The sequence below is a fragment of the Carica papaya genome, chromosome 4 (genome assembly GCF_054855325.1).
Source record: "Carica papaya isolate Zhongbai chromosome 4, ASM5485532v1, whole genome shotgun sequence".
NCBI classification, from domain to species: domain Eukaryota; kingdom Viridiplantae; phylum Streptophyta; class Magnoliopsida; order Brassicales; family Caricaceae; genus Carica; species Carica papaya.
The window spans coordinates 20,566,721-20,580,845 of NC_142312.1; the positions used below are offsets into that span (position 1 = coordinate 20,566,721).

General features: G+C 34.0%; 1 protein-coding gene across 5 annotated transcripts in view; it reads right to left on the reverse strand.

Moving 5' to 3' along the window:
- The window catches only part of LOC110825725 (MraZ), a 63,254-nt gene that overhangs the window by 22,066 nt on the left and 27,063 nt on the right, over window positions 1-14,125 (reverse strand). For 4 of the 5 annotated variants that reach the window (XM_088218099.1, XM_088218095.1, XM_088218096.1 and 1 more), the window contains 8 exons: window positions 11,033-11,150; window positions 10,540-10,749; window positions 10,051-10,375; window positions 9,499-9,592; window positions 7,132-7,240; window positions 6,776-7,038; window positions 6,529-6,653; window positions 5,906-6,140 (listed from right to left, as the gene is read on the reverse strand). In XM_088218099.1, coding sequence (XP_088074225.1) covers window positions 5,906-6,140; window positions 6,529-6,653; window positions 6,776-7,038; window positions 7,132-7,240; window positions 9,499-9,592; window positions 10,051-10,375; window positions 10,540-10,749; window positions 11,033-11,150 — 1,479 coding nt within the window. The remainder of the gene's footprint in view (window positions 1-5,905; window positions 6,141-6,528; window positions 6,654-6,775; window positions 7,039-7,131; window positions 7,241-9,498; window positions 9,593-10,050; window positions 10,376-10,539; window positions 10,750-11,032; window positions 11,151-14,125) is intronic. The other variant, XM_088218100.1, reaches the window with a different exon arrangement.

Below are 14,125 nucleotides of genomic sequence, written 5' to 3' on the forward strand. Positions count from 1 at the left end.
TCTTCATTTTAGAATTTAATTTAGTTATTGGCTGACTTGGTTTCACTTAGTTACTTGATTATGAGACTTTACATAATTTTTTCTTAATTCCTTTTGTAGTTGAGATGTTTTTGGAATTTTCTTATCTTATGCTATGTTTATAATTTAGAGGTAAAAGTAATTTTTTCGTCAATGTAGTTGCGCTGTTTTTTTTACAGAATGATTACTTGCTCTTTTCTCCTAGTTTTGCTCTTTTCTCCAGCATGTCGTATCAGAGCCACGTTTAAAAATCCAGGGCACTTCTAGATCAGTTTACTTTGAGTAAGCAATTCTAGAAAGAGTGAACACGTTGTTCAAGTCTCAAGATTTATAGGAATTGGTGGAGAATGAGTTTGCTGAATCTGATGAATCAGAAAGGTCAACCGCCACACAGTAAAATGAGTTGAAAGGGAAGATAAAGAAAGATGCCAAGGATTTGTTCTTGACTGAACAAGCTTTGGCTAATTTGATTTTTCTTCGAGTTGTGGTTGCTGCTACAGCAAAGGAAGCATGAGATTTGCTTCAAAATTGCAAGACTGCAAGATTCACAGAGGCTTAGAGAGGAAGGTGTTCTTTTTGAATGCAATGACATTCTTGATAAATGCAAAGGGTTAGGAAAGAAAAAATATTGAATAATTCTTGTGTTTTTGTTAAAATGAAAATTGAGATATATATACTTGTAAATGAATTCATATATGATAACCAACATAAATTACTTTAATTATTTTCTTCCTAATTACGTTTATATATTTGGAAAGATAATCATATTATTATGTACAAGAAATATTCTATAATATTCTAACGCTCCCCCTCAAATTAGAGCGTAAATATTAATCATGCCTATCTTATTCCGAAGATACTCAATCCGAGTTCCATTAAGAGGTTTTATGAATATATCACCAAGTTGTTCTCCTGCTTTTATATAACTAGTAGATATAAAGTTTTTCTAAATTTTTTTTCAGATGAAATGATAATCAATCTCGATATGTTTGGTTTTCTCATTATACACAAGATTTGAGTTAATATGAAGGAAAATTTTATTATCGCACCAGAATTTTGCAAAAGATGTGGGCTTCAAACCCACTTCATCTAATAAATAATGTATCCATAAGATTTCACATGTGAATTGTGCCATAACTCTATATTCGGACTCTACGTTTGAGCAAGATAAAATTGTTTGATTTTTACTTTTTTATGATATAAGATTCCCACAAAAAAAAACACAATACCTCGTAGTAGACCTCCTATCAATCTTAAATCAATCCAAATCAGCGTTGTAAAACATTCGATGTGAGTATGCATATAATTTCTAAACACTATATCGAGCTCCAAGACACCTTTTAAATAACATAAAATCTATTGCAAAACATCCCAATGTTTAACTGTAGGTGTTAATATAAACTGCTTAACAATACTGACAAGGTATGCTATATCTAGACGAGTTACAGTGAAGTAAGTTAATTTCTCAACTAGTCGCCTGTATTTCTCTGAGTCATCAAGGGGATCGTCATCATCTTTTATAAGATGTACATTTATTACTATTGGTGTATTGCATGGCTTAACTCCCAACTTTCTTATTTCTGCAAGTAGATCAAGTACATACTTTTTCTGAGATAATAGAATCTCTTATTTCTTGTTATTTCAACCCCTAAAAAGTATTTTGGTTGTCCTAAATCTTTGGTATTGAACTTCTTATGCAAGAATAACTTGAGAGAGGATATTCCTGCATGATCATCTCTTGTAATCATAATATCATCAACATAAACAACAAGAAGTATAATACCAGTTATTGATTGTCTATAAAAGACTGAATGATCACACTTACTCTTCTTCAATCTGAACTCACATACTATCTCATTAAACTTGTCAAACTACGCACGGGGACTCTGTTTCAGACCATACAAATATTTTTTCAAATGACAAATTTTTCTATACTCCCTCTGAGCAATAAACTCAGGTAATTGCTTCATATACACTTCTTCTAAGAGACCATGAATAAATGCATTTTTAATATTCAACTGGTATAAGAGCCAATCTCGGGAGGCTGGAATAAATATGAATAAACGGAAAGAGGTAAACTTGGTCACTTGAGAGAATGTATTAGAATAGTCCACCTCATAAGTCTGAGCATAGTCTTTCGCTACCAATCGAACTTTAAGTCTTGCCACAGAACTATCTGAATTCACTTTAATTACAAACACCCATTTGCACCCTACAATCTTTTATTCTTTCGGTAAATCTATCAGATTCCAGATATAATTATCATCAAAAGCATTTATCTTCTCAAGCATAGCATTACGCCAACCAGGGTGATTCAAAACCTTCTGAACTATCTTGCGTATAGAAGTTGAATCTATAAAATTAATTAAAGCACTCGACAAGAAAGACAAATAATCATATGATACAAAATTAATAATGGGATAAGTTAGCGTAGGGATGGTGCACTGACGTTTACCTTTACAAAAACTACTAGTGCAGGACATGTATCATTAGTTTGTTATTTTATGGAATAAACATGAACAATTAGCAGTGCTACTTGGCAACACACGAAGACTATCATCAAGTTGCTCAAGTGGAGCTTGAGACATATCATCTGGAGGAACATTTTTATCTATTTGCTCAATAAAGTCACCTGGTGTGGAACTATGTATGAGCCACTCGTCGTCCGCCTCTTGACTTGTAAACTTAGACGATGAGGAGAAGAACGGTATATTTTCTAAAAAAATCACATAAGTTGATACCAAATACTTATTGAGATATGAAGAGTAACACCTGTATCCTTTCTGAAGGTGAGAATATCCCAAAAATATACACTTCAAGATATTTGAGTCCAATTTTGTCACAGTAAGTCGCACATCTCGAACATAATAAATGTTATCAAATATCTTATATTGCACCGGAAACAAAAACTTGTTTGGAAAAAGAATACTATAAATAACATCTCCATCAAGTACTGTAGATGGCATACGATTAATTAAGAAACAAGCTGTAGAAATGGCATTAGCCCAGAATTGCTTAGAGACTGGTGTTTGAAGCAAAAAGTCTCGAGCTGTCTCAAGTAAATACCAGCTCTTTCTCTCAGTGATCCTGTTTTGAGATGGTGTATCAACACACGAAAATTGGTGAGGAATCTCGTGTTGAATCATATAATTCTGAAATGAATCTGACATATATTCATTGGCATTATCACCTCTCAATACATGCTCAAAAATATTGAATTGTGACTTGACTTCAGCATATAAAGCACTAAAGTGAGAAAATACTTTCGAACGATTCTTTATAAAATATATCCAAGTCATTCGAAAAAAATCATCCACAAAAGTAACGAAATACTTGACCCCAATTTTAGACAGAACAGGATAGGGGTCCCAAAAATCAAAATGAACTAATTCAATAGTAAACTCAGCTCATCTATTGACCCTTGAACCTAAGGGACTACGATAATGTTTTGCAAACCGACATGACTCACAATCCAATGAGGATAAATCATGAAACTAAAGATATAACTTCTTCAACACTAGTAGAAATGGATGTCCCAATTGACAATGTGCTTTAAATGAAGAGATAATACTAAAGCAAGCGACTGATCGAGGTACCCAAGTATAAAAAATGTAAAGACCACCTGATATATTTCTTTTACCAATAATTTATTTCGTCATAAGATCTTGAAAAACACAATAATAAAAAAAAATGTAATACAACAATTTAAATATTTAGTAAGCTTACTTACAGAGATCAGATTGAAGGCAAGTTTAGGTAAACTTAATACAGATAACGGAGTAATAAATGACGTTGGTTTTGTGATCCCCGAACCCACAATATTATATGTCGACTCATCAACAATAGTTATAGAAAAAAGTATTTTGCGTTGTCAAAAACTAGAAAAAATATTAGAATTACTTATTATGTGATTTGTAACACCATAATCAATCACCCATCTATTTGAGGAGGAGATAAGATATTTTTCTTCTAATTCAGCAAAAGTAAAAAATTTATTTAAAGATTCCCGATACTGAGTAAATTTAGTATACTCATCAGCTGAAATAATAACAATTCTCTCAGATGATGAGGTAGCATTAGCAACAACAATATTAGTGGTTTGTATCCTTCGATTAAGATTCTACAATTTCTTACTATCCGTTTTATATGCGTTTGTTCATGAAAGTAATAATAGACAATATTATCATCCATTTCAATTTAAGAATTAAAAATATGCCACTCAGAACACCCAAAACTCAACAATCAGATATGTCCGAAAAACACTGCAAATAAACAAAAAAATTTGATAAAACAGAATGCCTCCTAACACATGGAAACCCAAGAGAACCACACTGCCACCACCGGAACTCACGCCGCAACGCACACGCTACCACCAGAAATCACCAAAATGCCTCCTTTCAGCCAAAAATCACCACAGACCCCACCGGACAACTGTCCAAAGGGGCTCGCCGAAACACCTCAAATCGCACTGGAAAACTCCAAAAAACTTGTTGTCGCACGATCTACTCCGCGGCAACTTTTCTCCTCTCCAGCCTTCTGGTTTCTTGCTCAGAACAGGTCGGCCGAGCAACTCTTCAGGTCCTAACCTCGTGCCGAACTCGACCCACACGCGAACTAACCTTCTTCAGTTCACCTGACGCATAAGGACTCAAAACCGTCGGGAAAATGGCTTCCTCCGCCTCTTCTACGTGCACCACCATGCCGACCGTGATCTGAACTAGTCGGGGAACAATGGTCGACTTCCTCCGGCACCGGAAATGGGTTGTTCAACGCTTATTTGGTCTAACCCCTAAAAACTAACCTAACTCTAACACTAACTCTGGTACCATGCAAAGAGTTAAGAAAAAAAAAACTGATAATTCTTATGTTTTTATTGAAATTAAAGTTGGGATATATATATATATAAACAGATTCATATATGATAAACAACATAAATTACCCTAATTATTTTCTTCTTAATTACGCTTACATATTTGGAAAGATAATCATATTATTATGTATAGGGAATATTCTATAATATTCTAACAATAAGAAAAACTTCCGAACCCACAATCTTATTGACTTGGAAGTGAACCAGATCATCACTCTCTTGGCACTTTAATGTTCAACATAGTAAAAGAGTGCCTAAGAAACCATTTTATCACATTCCTTAAACCTTAATAATCATGGACATCATAGGTAGATTTGAGAAAGAAAGGCTCCATCTTCCAAACAACCCCTCTCCTTTTTTTACGTGTGGCTTTTACATAGGCAATAAGTCTTATGTTAGAGTGCCTTAAGATGAGTGCTCGCGTCATTGTTAATGGTAGATTCTTTACTTGTATGAGGCTAAATCCCCTAGTATTTGTTCCCTATGGGAAAATGTTTGTGAGATTTAACTCTCATTTTGTTTAATCTCAATTTGATAGTTAAACAACAGCAGCTAAGTTGACAGTGTTGGATGGCATTATGGCCACGAAGATCAGAAGATTCTTGCAGTTTCATTCCTTTAAATATTTGAGGGCTATTTGCAGAACAAGTAGAAAATCTTTTGAGGGCCTTTTCTCTTCCCGTGATAGGATTAGAGATCATTAGTTTCAGAACTTGTGTATTCAGTCTGAAGCCATCCTTTTTATGACAAAGATGACTTAGCAACCTCATAGATATCTTAATTGGCTCTTTTTATGTAGATTTCTTTTATACTTGGGTGGCAAACCCATTGGTCTTGTGAATGTACATTCTTATTATTTCATTGGGAATACCGTAGAAATGAATATTAGATACATGATATCAATGACTTGAAGAAAAAAGTCTTAATATAAGAAAAAGTCTCAATATATGATAATTAATAAAGACTGGTGTACTGGAAGGAAATGGATTTGCAATGAGAAAGCATGATAAGTCAAACCTTCATCCCTTTGTACAGAGCTCGTGACCTACAAGAACGCAGACACGAATGGTCATATTCAGATTTAACATACTCCTGTAGCCGGTGAATTTTATTTCTTCGCCTCCACTGTTTCCAAGACCATGCACAGGGGTATGCAATAATTGAAAGTATGCTGTGCACTGATCCTTCCCACCAATCATAAGCAGCAACAGAGTTAATCTCATCAATAAATCTGTTAAAAACATCTTCGTACCTGCATATAAAAGGATACTTGTATTATTATAAATGTTATTTGAGATGTGAAGTGAACCAACCTGATGCTAAGATAATATTATTCTTCAAATATCAGAGGCTTCATAGTATGAATCTAATGTATAAAGAGTATATATCAAGGGACAACAATCCGCTTCTCAATATCATGCCATTAGAATGCTCAACTTCTTAAATAGCCAAAATCACCGGTGAAGAGAATTTTCCATAATCGATAAAATGAGGTCAAAACTGTCAAGTAAAATTAACAAACTTTTTAATAATAAATAATCAACTTTTGATGATAAGTACTAAGTTTACACAAGACCGCATAGAACTGTACTACCATCCAATTGCACCATTTTATGGCTCCAAACTCAACATTTTCTTACACAATCTCAATTATCGCATTAGGAGGAGAATAAGGAAGATGCCATGGTTCTCTGAAAGTATTTCGACCCATAAAGTACATTCTATAAACATGGCTTTGGGTCTCTTCAGCTCTTGTTCCTCGCACCTAGATTTGCAACAGATGATGCACACAAGAAATGTCAGACTGATATACCTGGAACATCTTATTTCTCCAGACAGTACAAGAAGCAGAAGTTGAAACAGAGATGCTTGCAAAAAATAACATACCTCAGATAGTGAAAGGAGATGTGGGAGATGTCGATGATTTTGGTGTTCAATTGAATTAGCACCATAAGAACCTGACCCAAGCAGTTTGACACTCAAAGTACTCAACAACAATGCCAGGAGCATCAAGGTGCATGACAGAAGAAGTGAAAAAGGCCATGGACCCCCAAACATATATATCAGCTCCTCAAGAGGTGTGTAGCAGTTAGGCATCCTATATTTGTCAGATACACATTCATAGGGACAAAAAGGTTGACTAACTCCTCCTGCAGTGATTGCGCTTCTCACATGAGATAAGACCCATTCTGTTCTTAGAGGGGCATACAAAAGATTTAAATTCTAAATCAATTAGATTTTACCTCGCACGTATATAAAATTCGCACGGTTTGGGAGATGCTCAATTGAGCAAGGAGTACAAAGGTGTTCATCAGACCCTTCAACGTCCTTGTAAGTCCCAATAGGGCATTCCTGAAAATATATCCTAGTGTTAAAATTAGAAAAGAGAAAACAAATCTACTTAGAGCAAGGACTACAAATGATGTATGACATTTTCACAATTACATAACCACTAGTAAACAGCTAACAGGCAGCACTATTTTAACAAAGTTCAAGGTAGACACAGAAGAGAGTAGGAGCAAATGAGAGAAAAAGAGAAAACCGAGGGGGAAAAGGGGAGGAAAAAAGAAAAGGAAAGAAAAAGGGAACCAAATCCTTTGTTTTCAATCTCAAAGGAATCCATCTCAAAGAACTTGTCATTCATGAGGATTGTTGCAAGAACCATGTTTCAATCACTACAGTTGAATGACTTAATCTTTAATACAACCAATCCGCACCTGTACAAACTAGCTTTGGCAGATAATTCACAAATTTTGATAATTTTAGTAAATTCTTATTTCTATTTGTCGTAACACCTACAGTGCAATTTTGTATTTGTAGTTCCCACAATGTTCACATATATTCTTTTGGGCCGACCTTTGCTTCATGATAAACAAGTTTAGCATGATAATATTACCAATAGTTATCATTTTATACTTGACAAAAGATGTGATTTTAGAACATATGACAACAGAATAGATGAGAGAATACAAACATATAAAAGCACTTGCAATCAATAAAAAATTAAAAAAAATGAGCATGTTTAAGTTGAAAAACGAGAAGAAATGCCATGTCTTCTTAAGTGTATAGCTTGAGATCAGTTAAGACCTTTTACTACATACGAAGAGTTCTATAGAAGTTAAATGCAAGGAGGAACCTAAGCTAACATTGGGTCCAGTAATACTCAACTGAGAGACGAAGTTGAAGTGCAAATTGGACAATATGTTGATTTCATCCTACCACCAGGATTTCACACTCTAAACAGTTGTGTTCTCATTATGTGTGCTATTGAAGAGAATAAGCAAGCACAGAGTTTGTTAAATTTTCATGAAAAAGCTCAAATATTAATACTTTGTATCGTACCACTTTAAAACTTGTGGACAACTTTCCTCCAATTGGGGAGAATTATAAGATCCTATATGGATTAAAGATCATAATTTTGTTAGATATGAAACTATTATGCTATTGTGGAGTCTATTATCATTATAGTTAATTAGCTTTAGGGTTTTATTTTTATTAATATTAAACTAATAGAACTACACTTTTTATTTCGCAAAAAAAATTTATTAATATTACACTATTTGCATTAGTAGTTTCCTAATTCTTTTAGTACTATTATTTCTTAGTCTAACTCTATTTGAGTAATATTAGTAAGAACCTTTAAAAATATCTCCATGATTTCAACTTTTGATAAAGATTTCAGCTATTAAATAAAATCTTTTGAGAATTTCTTAATTTTCTAGTTGTATGTTGCAATTCAACTCTTAATTGTAATGCTTAAAAAAAAATTATACGTGATGTCTAAGAAATCTAGGTATAATGTTTAGGTTTTTAATTTCAAATCCTTAAGCCGGCAAATTAACCATAATTGTCCTAGAACAAGAATAAGGGAAAGATTTTGTTAAATGTGTTATTTGCATAATAGTTGCAGAGTCTCCTTATACCTTTTTGGGTGTCCATTCTCCTCTCAACTTGGTTCACTGCTATTGGGTTCTTGGAGTTGAGTTGGGTGACAGCTAGCTCTCTTTCGGCTGAGATATGAGCTTGGCAGGGAATCCAGGGTGAGAAAAGGAGAAATTTTATTTCGCTAATCCCCTAGGCTACTTTGTTGGTTATTTGGAACAAGGAAAATAAAAAGACTCTAGAAGATATATCATTGGTAGAGTTAAAGATTCAACTTTCCAAACTCTGTGCTTTTTATTTAAAGGTGGCCTTCTTTCTTATGATGACGACTGAGGGCTCCTTTTGGATATCTCAACTAATATGTGATTATCTCTTCTTTGTACACAAGAGGACTCCTTGGTGCCTCATTAATGGATTCTCGCTTTTTCTTTAAAAAAAAAAGAATGCATATAAGCATTTTTGTAGAATATTTTGAGCTGATTTAACAAAGATTCGATTCAGGGTTTAAAAGATTACATGCATGGATGTATATGAAAAGATGATCCATAAGAATATCACCATGAACAAGATAATACCATATTCAAAATGCATAAAAATATTTATCTTATTTCGAGAGAAGCCTACATCACCTATAGGAATACAACGAGACTAATGAAGCATACTAACTATTTATTTTATTGCTACAGCAAAAAGAGCTTGTCAACTGTAGAGAAACTAATTAAGCATACCCTACAAAACACACCATAGAGTCCCTTTGGGCATTTTCTTCCTGTAACTGTACCATGCTCGCCAAAACGACCACCAGTGTCCCCAGCACCTCCACTGCAGAGATCACAAAAGTGGTAATATACTCATAGAGTCCTCTTCTTTATATTTGTTATAGGCTATTATAAGTTTCTTAACAGTCATAAACTTCTTAACTTGCAGTCATCAGATGTCTAAATAGGATTCTTACCTACTATCTTTTTCTGAAAGGGCTTGAATAGGGAAGTGAGCATCATGAACATAGGAATAAATAAACATACATACAGCCCATTTTAGAAGACATCCCCAAATTTCTCTTTTGTGATACATAAATATTAAAATTAAAAAATAAACAAACTAACTAAAATTTATGTTATATGTAATTCAGAGTGCAGATGGAAACTAGGGAAGTCATCAGTTCTAAACCATCAGATATTGCAGTACGTCTTAAAAAATTCTAATAATTAAAAGACATCATTTTCGTTCACCCAAACTCATGAACTCACTACTGCTTTTATGATTATTATAGCGCATACCTAATGTTGATGGAACCATTGACAGTAGCAACTGAAAAATATTCGTATCCAATATCTAGTTTAGACCAATGAAAATGAACCCTTCCACCCCCACCCCCACCACCACCAAGAGGGCCACCACTGCCCCCAACAACAGATAGAGATGAATTGTCTGCAAGCACAAGCTCTTGAAGGAAAAGTAGGATAGTACCACCAGAACCACCACCAAGTCCGCCAATCAAGGATCCATTGTTACTTCTTGTCATTTTTTCGAAGGTCTGGCCATCAGCCGTCATGGATCCGTAAGTATCAAGCTTTAACAGTGGCCATTGTATGGAACCCATGACTAATGAAGATGGAAACATGATAAGAAAACATGAAAAAGGCACAATATCAGAGACATGCAGTTGGTGGAAAGTGACATAAATCAGTTAATTGTTTAGAGACACTAGCAAACTTCAGTTGCATGCAAAACAACCAATCAAAATGACTTAGTTGCAGAAGTAATACCAATCATTCCCCCTCCAAGCACATGACCGTATAACTTGTCAGGGCCCTCAGCTCCACTTCCCAACTCACAGGGAAAGTCAGCATTACCATATTTATGGCCACCATTACAAACTCTCCCATTGAAATAGCCCGAGCCCCCTTGGCCCCCATGTCCGGCACCACTACCAGCTCCATTAAAATAATGCCCCTTTCCAATACCTTCACTGCAACCTGATAAAGAATATATCCTATATAAGAAGCACGGACAGACTGAAATTCTTTTTCCCGACAAACAACCAGATTTATTCAAAATAACCTTGCAAGAACAAAAAGAAATGAAAGCTATAGAGGAAAAAGGAAAGACTCGTAAGGTCAAAGGATCCCTCTAAGAAATCCATATCAATACTACATAGGAATACCCAAATCCTTGAATAAGAAGGTATGTTCAAAGCCCATCCCAATTACAATTTTGCTAGGTACCCTCAAGAATGAATCAATTAGCCATAACAGTTACCTAGTTCAGATGCAGTAATCGAACCATCATTATCAACAATAATAGTCCTTGCTCTGTGGATGTGAATGACACTTCCCCTGACAAGACCACTCACCAGAAGATCCTCAACACGACATATCTGTCAAAGATGAAATATATATTCTTTATATAGCTTAAACTATTCCAAGGGAACTAAAAAGTTCTTGGAACAGAAAAGCATGAAAAATCACAAAAGAACCAAAGACCAGGACATGGATGATAAAAACAGATACAAAATATAGAATGAAATCTGATTATCCTAAACTTTGATAGAATCTTAAGACAACATTTTCAAATTGAAAATCCTAATTCAGGCTTAAAAAAAGGTTCCAGAAATGACCGTAAAAAAATTGAAAAACTTTATTGCAAGTAAAGAATGTAAACTTTAAAATTTTGACAGAAGAAAAGAACTATAATGTCCTGAAGACACTATTCAACAATTTTCTGCATGTGCATACATGCCCATATTCCTAGATAGACACGTGCACAAAACAGATTATGAGCAGGTGGGCTATCCACCCACCTGCATACCATGTTAACCACACACATGTATTACGCTATGAGCCAAGTCAAGAACATCAAAACCAAGGTTTTAAACCCAGCTAAGGGCTTCGTGATGCAAAATGCCAATACCCACACTGGAATAATTCTAGAGTTAGAATTTATAACTTTTTTATATAATTTTAGTATTTTTGTATGTTGTTATATTACATAGGGTATAGAGATCATATTAGTTAAATGTGAAAGCTAACTTGGGCCTTGTAAATAATTAGAGAAAAATATCGAATATTTTTTATATTTTATTAAAATAAAAATAGGGATATATAAACATGTAAATAGAACCATATATGGTAACCAATATAAATTACCCTATTAATTTTTTTTCTAATTAGTTTAATACATTTGAAAACATAATCAACCTATTATATATAGAGAAATTTGATAATATTCTAACACTTCCCCTTCAAACTTAAGTATAGATATTAATTATGTTTAACTTGTTCCGAAGTATTCAATCCGTGTTCTATTCATAAGTTTTATGAATATATTACCATCTTGTTTTTCTGTCTTCACATAACCAGTAAATATGAAGTTTTCCTGAACCTTCTCTCGGATGAAATGACAATCAATCTTGATATGATTGGTTCTATTATGATATACATGATTTGAGGCAATATAAAGGACAGTCTGATTATTGTACCAGAGTTTTGCAGGAGATGTGGACTTCAAACACACTTCATCTAAAAGATGATGTATTCATAAGACTTCGCATTTGGATTGGGTCATAACTCTATATTCAGACTCTGTGTTTGAGTGAGATACAACTGTTTGCTTCTTAATTTTCCATGATACGAGATTTTCACAAACAAAAACACAATATCTCGTAGTAGATCTTCTATCAACCTTAGATCTAACCCAACCAGTATCAGTAAAACATTCAATGTGAGTATGTCCATAATTTCTAAAGACTATGCCAAGTCCCGAGTCATCTTTTAAATAGCACAAAATATGTTGCACAACTTCCCAATGTTTGACTGTAAATACAGACATAAATTAACTTACAACACTGACAGTATATGCAATATCTGCACAGTCACAGTAAGGTAATTCAATTTTCTAATTAGTCGTCTGTATTTCTCCAGATCATCAAGGGGATCACCATCATTTTTTGTAAGATGTACATTTAGTATCATTGGTGTATTACATGACTTAACTCCCAGCTTTTCTGTTTCTGCAAATAGATCAAGTACATACTTCCTCTGAGACAACAAAATTTTTTCCTTACTTCTTATTACTTCCACCCCCAAAAAGTATTTTAACTGTTTCAAGTCTTTGGTATTAAACTTAGTATGTAAAATGACTTGAGAGAGGATATTCTAGTACGATCATCTCTTGTAATTACAATATCATCAACAATAAGTATAAAAGCAGATGTTGATTGTCTGTAAAAAACTAAATGATTACACTTACTCTTCTTCAAACCGAACTCACAGACTAACTCACTGAACTTGTCAAACCACGCGTGGGGACTCTGTTTCAAACCATACAGAGATTTTTTCAAATAACAAACTTTTCCGTACTCCCCGTGAGCAACAAACACAAATGGTTGCTTCATATACATTTTTTCTAAGAGATCACCATGAAAAAATGCATTTTTAATGTCTAACTTGTGTAAGGGCCAATTTCGGAAGGCTGCAATAGATATGAATAAACGAATACAGGTAAGTTTGGTCACTTGAGGTCTGTAGAGTAACACCGATATCCTTTTTGTAAGCGAGAATATTCTAAAAAAATATACCTCAAGGCTTTGGGATCTAACTTAGTAATACTAGGTTGCACATCTCGAACATAACAAACAGTGCTAAATACCCGCGGCTGTACTGGAAATAATGACTTGTTTGGAAAAAAATATTGTAAGAAATATCACTTCAAGTACTGTAGATGGTAGGTGATTAATCAATAAACATGCAGTGGATACAACATTGGCCCAGAATTGCTTAGGAACCCATGTCTGGAATAAACGAGCGCGAACAGTCTCAAATAAATGTCTGTTATTTCTTTCAGCAACCCGTCTTGAGATGGTGTATCGACACACAAAAACTGATGAAGAATCTCATGTTAAATCATGTAATTCTAAAATAAATATGACATATATTATTTGACATTATCACTTCTTTGTACATGCACATACATATTAAATTGAGTTTTGATTTCCGCATGAAAAGTACGAAAATGAGTAAACACTTCAAAATGATTTTTCATAAAGTACATCCAAATCATTCGAGAAAAATCATTCACAAAAATAACAAAATATTTAAACCTTGTTTTCAACATAACAGGACATGGACCCCATATAGCATAATGAACTAATTCAAAAGCAGACTCATCTCGTTCATTAATTCTTGAACTCGACGAATTACGATAATATTTTGCAAATTGACACAATTCACAATCTAATGAAGATATATCATAAAACTGAGAACACAACTTTTTTAATACAATGAGATATAGATGTTCCAACTAACAATGTGCTTCAAATGGAGAGATCACACTATAGCGAGCAACTGGTCGAGG